Below are 8434 nucleotides of genomic sequence, written 5' to 3'. Positions count from 1 at the left end.
TCTCAGGTGCTTAGACGTTGTTGCTTCCGCTGTTAGACTTGCTGTTATAGTCTTGGTGTATAGACTTGCTGTTATAGAATTGCTGTATTAGACTTCCGCTGCATTATTTAGAGATGTCTCAAGCATGGAACTTTTACTTTGCATTCACAACTTATGTTCTTTTTAAACAATGGCATTGTAATGACCTTAGTAGCATATACTCATGTTAATGTTTTCTATTCATCTTTTGTAAAACGTTATCTTTTCATGAATGCAAAACTTGTTTTAAAACAGCATGTAGTATTATACCGTGTAATGGACCTGTTTTTGATGATCCGTACATGATGGTTTTGTAAGGGCGTCACAGTTGTCGCGTCTTGGTTGTCGCGAAATGCGACAGGTCGTCGCGAAACGCGACAAAGTCGCTGAATTGACAATTTTAACCCGTTTTGAGGGTATCTTTTGGGGTGTTTTGGTCTTTTCACTTGTGGACGGTTTGGAGAGCTTAAAAGCTGATACAAGCTTACCCTAACCTCATTTAACACTCTTTCATCTACTCACATTCAGTTTAGAGAGAGAATAGAGTTTTAGTGAGAGAGAGCTCACTTTGGGGAAGAAGAAGACCAGATCTCGCCTGAGTCCAAGTTTTAAAGTTGTTCCCTACATCTCTAGCTACATCTTAATAGTATTGGTAAATTTTAACTCCGGGTTTTGAGTTCAATTTAATTTGTAGCTAGGGTTTGTTCATTTAAAGCTTGTAAGACCCATTTTGGGGTTAAATGGGCAATTTTGGGTGAACTTGATGTATGGAAACCCTAAGGGTTGTAATCTAGGGTTTAGCCTTGTGATTTGGAGTTTGTAGAGCTATTTATGTTGTTAAATCACTAACACACTTATGTGTTAGTGAAAGTGTTGTTAGTGGGTTCAGGTTTGACTAAATGGTGGGTCATGACTTGAAAATGGGTCAAATGGGTAATGGTTGACCTAGTTAGGCAAGATGGGTATGAAACACCCATATTTTGTGTTAGTTGATGTTATTGGACTTTAATCACTAGCTTTTAATGATCAATGATGGTCTTGACTTTAAATGGCCGGTTTTGGCGTAAATGGGTCAGTTAATGCAACTAAGTCATTAAAAGCAGTGGGAGTGGAGGCATGTCACCTCCACGTCGGGCTCCTAGTCGCAAGTCGCCCCACTCCCCTCTTGCTTCAGCATGTTCTGTCCCCCCTTAGTCAGTCTCCCATGCGACGCAAATTAAACTCAAAATGGACCGTTCAGAAGTAAAAAAAAATGTACTCAGCAAGTAGCCGTTGGAGTATATATACATATATATATATATATATATATATATATATATATATATATATATATATATATATATATATATATATATATATATATATTTAATTTTTTTCTTAAATCTTCTATATATACTTCCATTTTACTCAACATATACTCACACAATCAAATCCAAATTCTCTCATCAAAATAAAAATATTTCTTTAAAAATGAGTATTTCCGACGAAGAAAGTTTGGTGAACGCAATGAAAAGTATATTTGCTTATCGAAATAATGTGGAAATACGTAGAGAGGTCGAGGAATAAAATGAGGCTCAAAGCTAAAGATGAAAACGTCGATACATTCGTCGTGATCGTGTAGAAGCGCACAATCGTTTGATGAAAGATTACTTTGTTCGAGATCCGAAGTATCCCCCTGATTATTTCAAACGGCGTTATCGAATGTCACAAAGTCTTCTTAAAAAAATAATTGAAGGTATACTTTCTTACTCTACTCGTCCCAATGCACCAAAGTGGTTTACTTATTTTCAACAACGTCCCGATGTACGTGGTGTTCTCGGAGTATCTACTATTTTAAAAGTCACGTCTGGCATTCGTCAATTAGCATACGGTGATTCACCGGATCTATTTAACGAATATTTACAAATTTTAGAGAGAACATCACGTGAGTCTTTGCAAAATTTTACAAGATGTATTATAGATTTGTATGCAAATGTATACATGAGAGAACCAATGGAAGATGATATACGTCGGTTGTATCATAAACATGAAGAACTTCATGGCTTTCCTGGAATGCTTGGAAGCATTGATTGTATGCATTGGGCTTGGGGAAAATGTCTAAATGCATGGAAATGGCATTTCACCCGAGGCGATCACGGTTACCCGACAATCATGTTGGAAGCCATTGCACCGTATGACAATTGGATTTGGCATGCATATTTTGGAATGGCCGGTTCGAACAATGACTTGAATGTCCTTAATGTATCTCCATTGTTTGATAGTTTACTAACTGACACGGCTCCTCAAGTTCCATACGAAATTGGGGACGTTGATTTTGATCAAGGCTACTATCTTGCCGATGGGATTTACCCTTCGTGGGCTTCTTTCGTTAAGGGATTCTCAAGTGTTGTTGACGCAAAAAGGAAATACTTTACAAAGAAATAATCTGCAGTTCGTAAAGACGTTGAGAGGACATTTGGAATTTTGCAAGGTCGTTGGGGTATTTTAAGACAACCTGCTAGGGCATATAGCGTAAACAAAATCAAAAGAATCATGTATGGTTGCATCATATTGCATAACATGATAATTGAATACAATGGTTTTAACATCGCTGAAAATAAATCTTACTACTTGCCTGTCAACAACCTACAAGGATCAACTTGGTACAAAAGGTGTTATGTATATGCTGAGAAGACAAAAGAGCTATGTGACAAAGACGAGCATGAGTATCTTCGACATACTCTAGTTTCACATCTATGGCATAATCGCGATGAAGAAATAGTTAACGAATTGTAACTTTTTAATCGCGATAACCTAATTTTTTATTTTTATTTTTTAGGATCATATGTTTTTTAATTATTAGGAAATGTAATGTTTTTTTTTATTTTTAATGAAAGTTATTTTCATTTATGTTAATTTTTATAATTTTATCAATTTATGTTATATTTAAAATCATTAAAATAATAATAAAAATATAAACTGACATGCCCAACTGACATAGGTCACCACTCCCCACTTTTTCTGACTCAGTAAGTCAGGTTGACATGCCAAGTGACATCAGTCACCACTCCCAGTGCTCTAAATGCACAAGAGTTAAATGTTGGTGGTTAGCCCAACTAGTTTGTGTGTTGATTATGTACTTAATGTATTAGGTACTTTGCTTTGAAGCTTGCGGAAGTGTTTAATCATCACCGAAGTGATAAGGTGAGTGGAATAATTATACATGTGTGCATGTAATGTATTTACTTGTGCGAAATGCGATGTGGGTTTTAAGTTCGGGTATGCGATACCACATCGTGTTGGCATGGGATGAGGGTTTAAAGTTCAGGCATTCGATACCTCTTCATCATGTGTGGCATGTGATATGGGTTTAAATTTGGGCATTCGATACCATATCATATGTGTGCGCGGGCGTGAATTGTGGGTTTAAAGTTCGGGCGTTCGATATCACATTTCACGTGACGGGTAGGTTTAAAGTTCGGGCGTTCGATACCACCCAAGGGACCAGTGATGCATACTAGTTGTCATGATCCGGATTTTTCCATGATTATATATTGAACAATATTAATATTTACATGATTAAATGTTTCCAAATATTATGCAATCAAACTTTTTAAGACTTGATTAATTGAAACGAATTTTATGTAAACGTGTGACCACCCAACTTGTCCGATGATTCACGAACGTTATAACTTGTAAATAACATGATAATATATATATGAACTTATATAGATATTTAACATGATGAAATGATAATTAAGTATCTCATTAAGTATATTAATAATGAACTATATAAATAAAATGAGACTACTAACTTAAGGATTTCGAAACGATATATATACGTAACGATTATCGTTGTAATAACGTCTTAATATTTATATATCGTATTAAGATATATTAACACACCACATTATCATGATAATATAACAATTTAACATCCCATTAGATATAATAACAATGGGATTAATTACATTTAACAAGGTCATTAACTTAAAGGTTTCGAAACAGCACTTACATGTAACGACTAACGATGATTTAACGACTCAGATAAAATGTATATATATATATATATATAGTGTATTAAGATGTATTAATACACATTTGAAGGACTTCAATACATATATCAAAACACTCTTACTTAACAAAAATAATCACAATTGTATTCCCATTTGTTTTCATCAAGAATTCTACTCGTATTCGCTCGGTGTTTGCACTCGTATTATACCCAGCTTCTAGATGTATTTACTATTGGTATATACCAATAAAAATCTGCTCCTTAGCAGCCTTAAATGATTAAGGAACATGTGGAACCAACCATTTGTCAAGTAGCATGAATTATTTAGCAAGAAAACAAAATTAGGAATCTTTTCTTTCTTTATAAACTAAAAACATTTTTTTGCATGCACACCATTTCTTCATTCCATTTTCTCATACTTATACTCCCAATTCTCTCTTAAAATACTCCTAACTTCATACTTGATCATCTCCAAGTATTTTCCCCATCATTTAGCTTCAATTACAAGCTTTAATCATCATAAAAACAACCTAGAATCAAGAAGTTGCAAGATTACTTCCAATCTTTTTAATCCAATCCAACAACTCATCAAAGATCAAGAACTTCCATCTAATCTCAGTAAATTTTCATTCTTAATCAAGGTAATAATCATATCCAAGCTTTGGTTTAATTCCTAAAAACATAACTACCTTAAATCAAGTAGTAATCTTACTTGAACTTGTTTTCGTGTCATGATTCTGCTTCAAGAACTTCCAAGCCTTCAAAGATCCTTTGAAGCTCAAGTTATTTTCTCATCATTTCCAATAGGTTTACCTACTATAATTTAGGTAGTAATGATGTTCATAACATCATTCGATTCATATATATATAACTATCTTATTCGAAGATTTAAACTTGTAATCACTAGAACATAGTTTAGTTAATTCTAAACTTGTTCGCAAACAAAGTTAATCCTTCTAACATAACTTTTAAAAACCACTAAACACGTATTCTATATCTATATGATATGCTAACTTAATGATTTAAAACCTGTAAACACGAAGAACATCGTAAAACCGGACATACGCCGTCGTAGTAAAACCGGGGGCTGTTTTGGGTTGGATAATTAAAAACTATGATAAACTTTGATTTAAAAGTTTTTCTTCTGAGAAAATGACATTTCTTATGAACATGAAACTATATCCAAAAATCATGGTTAAACTCAAAGTGGAAGTATGTTTTTCAAAATGGTCATCAAGATGTCATTTTTCGACGAAAATGACTACCTCTTTCAAATATGGCTTGTAACCTGTAACTCTGACTATAAACCATTACTTTTTCAGTTTAGTTCTAAATACTACATCTCATTATGAAACCATAGCAATTTGATTCAGTTTAAACGGAGTTGTAATGAATATTTGGCGAGCAAAACAAAATCTGCTAAAATTAACGTTATATGGACAAAATTTATATTGTAAAAACTATATTAACCATATCCTTGCTAACTTTTCCTATATATATTTAGACATGTTATCATTAATATAACAAAATATTATAATCTTAGTTAATTTCGAGATTGTGTATATATATATATATATATATATATATATATATATATATATATATATATATATATATATATATATATATATATATATATATATATATATATATATATATATATATATATATATATATATATTTAATAATCTTGGTACATTCCATGACAATAAGTATACAATACGTTTTGATAAATCATAAGTATATATAATAATCTTGGTATATATAATAATCTCAGGTCCTTAAGAAAGTCTTCCGCTGTTGCATTATCTGAGCAAGCTGTGCATGGAGTCTCATGCTTTTGTTTAAATGAAGTGTTGCATTCAATAAAACCTTTGTCATGTATTATATTTGACTGTTATGTCACGTGTGTAGTATTTGGAAACCGATGTATTATGGGGATTATTTCTTAAATAATCGCCCACTTGTTTAAAACATGCATTATGTATAATAAGGGTATGTCTTTTTATGAAACGAATGCAATATTTTCTAAAATGTATCATATAGAGGTCAAATACCTCGCTATGGGACCAATGAATAATGTACCGCATTTATAGTAATATGGACGAGTCGTTTCAGTTGGTATCAGAGCAGAGGTCTTAGCGAACCAGAAATTGTATTAGTGTGTCTGACCGGTATTTGTTATGATGCATTAGTGAGTCTGGACTTTGACCGAACTTGTTTTTGAAAACCATTACTTATCATTTTTGGTCGAAAATTAAATATTATAACATGTAAATATTATGTGGTATATTACTAATGTGTTAGTTAATGTGTGATAGATGTCTACTTCTAGCACCAATCTCATTATCACATTCAGCGACTCCGAAGTTGAATCTCCAGCAAAAGTACTAATCATCGACTTATTTGATAACGACGATGACCCGAAGGAAGGTGTATCAATCATCTATATAACTGATGACGATGATAACCTGGAGTCGGATGCATTTTTGGAAGACTCACAATTCCCAGAGGAACCAGAAGAGAAACCTATAATCAACAACCTAGAAATTCCAAAAGCAGAAACTAATAAAACAATTATTGTACCAAGTGCTCCCGATACTACCACACCTAGTCAACCATGTCTTACCAATACTACAGAAATGTCATCTACTGAACCCCAACCAAAACCTAGACTTACCACTGAAATATGCACTCTCACAGTAGGGAAGCGAAAATTCTTTGATTTCCCAGATTTCTTTGAATTCCCAAGGAAGCCTCATCGTTTCTAATCTGTTTTTGCAGCTATTCGACTTCACGCCTTATATAATAATATATCATTGCTATATTTCATCTTACATATGTTTTATGTAAATAGTGGTATTGAATTATTGTAAAATATTGTACCAAAAGAATAAGCGTGAAGTATTAATGCAATAAGTTTTTCATGATAGGATATTATCATGATTGTAGTAGTTAATTTGTGTACTAGCTATTAAGTATGAACTTTAACGGGTAGGTACTACCCGAGCTACAATTATAAAACGCTAATAAGAAGAAAATGCTTTTATAATAATTGGTTCATATTATTAATATGCCATGATGTACCATTAATTACTTGCTACATCTATAATATTCTATGTGATTAATTATCTTATATGTTTATTGAAGAAACATGGCTCGATTAAATCGAATGACGGAACAAGAAATTGAGGAGCTTATCAACCAATGCGTAAACGACCGAATGCTTTGGGTCGAAGCGCCAAGAGCAGCAGCAAACAACACAAACCCTCGTGTTGGATGCTCATACAAAGAATTTCAAGGTTGCAAACCTTCATCATTCAGTGGAACAGAAGGACCAGTCGGTTTAACCCGATGGTTCGAAAAACTGGAGTCCGTATTTAAAATTAGTGGTTGTGCGGAAGGGGATCGGACAAAGTATGCTTCATGCACATTACAGGATGGTGCACTTATATGGTGGAAAAACTATGTAAAAGCTGTAGGGGGCGATGAAGCATATGATACTCCTTGGGAGGAATTGAAAAATATGCTAATCAACTAATACTGCCCAAGGAACGAGGTTAGGAAGATGGAAGCCGAGTTACGAAATCTGAAAGTTGTTGGAATAGAACTTACCAACTATAACAGGCGATTCATGGAATTAGCCTTGTTATGTCCTGAATTGGTACCAACAGAAGAGCGAAAGATTGAATTGTACAAAGATGGTATGCCAAAGAACATCAAGGCCAATGTTACAGCATACAAACCCAAGACAATTCATGAAGCTATCACCATGGTAAACGAGCTAATGGATCAGATCATCCTGGATAAGAATGCATCAAATACCGATGCCAAGGTATTGGATAACAAAAGAAAGTGGGATGGAAACCGTGATCGAGGTCACCAGCAACAATCTCTCAAGAAACAGGAAACCACGCAAGGTGCGGGTAGTGGTTCAAGCTCGGGTTTCAAAGGGCGTAATCCCTTATGTAACAGATGCCACAAACATCACACTGGTTTTTACAATGTGGTGTGCAACAAATGTAATCGAAGGGGTCATCTTGCTGAAGATTGTTGGGTTCCTGTTACAAATACAAATGGCACCAAGACTCATGCCACCAATGCAAATAGAACTGCCCTGGCTACTGTTACTTGTTACGGGTGTAGGAAACAGGGTCATATTAAGAGCCAGTGCCCGGATCCAGAGAAGAATAACGGACCTGCACGGGGAAGAGCATTTGTTATTAATGCTAGAGAGGCATGTGAAGACCCGGAGCTTGTTACGGGTACGTTTACCATTAATGACTTATCAGCATCTATTATATTTGATACTGGTGCCGATAGAAGTTACATGTGTAGAGACTTTTACGCTAAATTGAATTGTTCATCGTTACCTCTAGATGCTAAGTACATGAATGAGTTAGCTAATGGTAAACTAATTAA

The 8434-nt window shown here is 34.2% G+C and overlaps 1 protein-coding gene across 1 annotated transcript; it reads left to right on the top strand.

The window, feature by feature from the left end:
* The first annotated feature begins 2010 nt into the window (after window positions 1–2010).
* LOC139899649 (uncharacterized) lies at window positions 2011–2442 on the top strand. Its single transcript, XM_071882501.1, has one exon. The coding sequence runs from the start codon at window positions 2011–2013 to the stop codon at window positions 2440–2442; it is 432 nt and encodes a 143-aa protein (XP_071738602.1).
* Window positions 2443–8434: the final 5992 nt, after the last annotated feature.

This window comes from Rutidosis leptorrhynchoides, chromosome 3 (assembly GCF_046630445.1).
Source record: "Rutidosis leptorrhynchoides isolate AG116_Rl617_1_P2 chromosome 3, CSIRO_AGI_Rlap_v1, whole genome shotgun sequence".
In the NCBI taxonomy this organism is placed as follows: domain Eukaryota; kingdom Viridiplantae; phylum Streptophyta; class Magnoliopsida; order Asterales; family Asteraceae; genus Rutidosis; species Rutidosis leptorrhynchoides.
Note: the sequence above shows the minus strand (reverse complement) of the source record. Positions and strands in the feature narration are given on the sequence as shown.

Excerpts from the sequence above, each read along its gene's own strand:
- LOC139899649 (XM_071882501.1), top strand. The coding sequence starts at position 2,011 with ATGGAAGATGATATACGTCGGTTGTATCATAAACATGAAGAACTTCAT.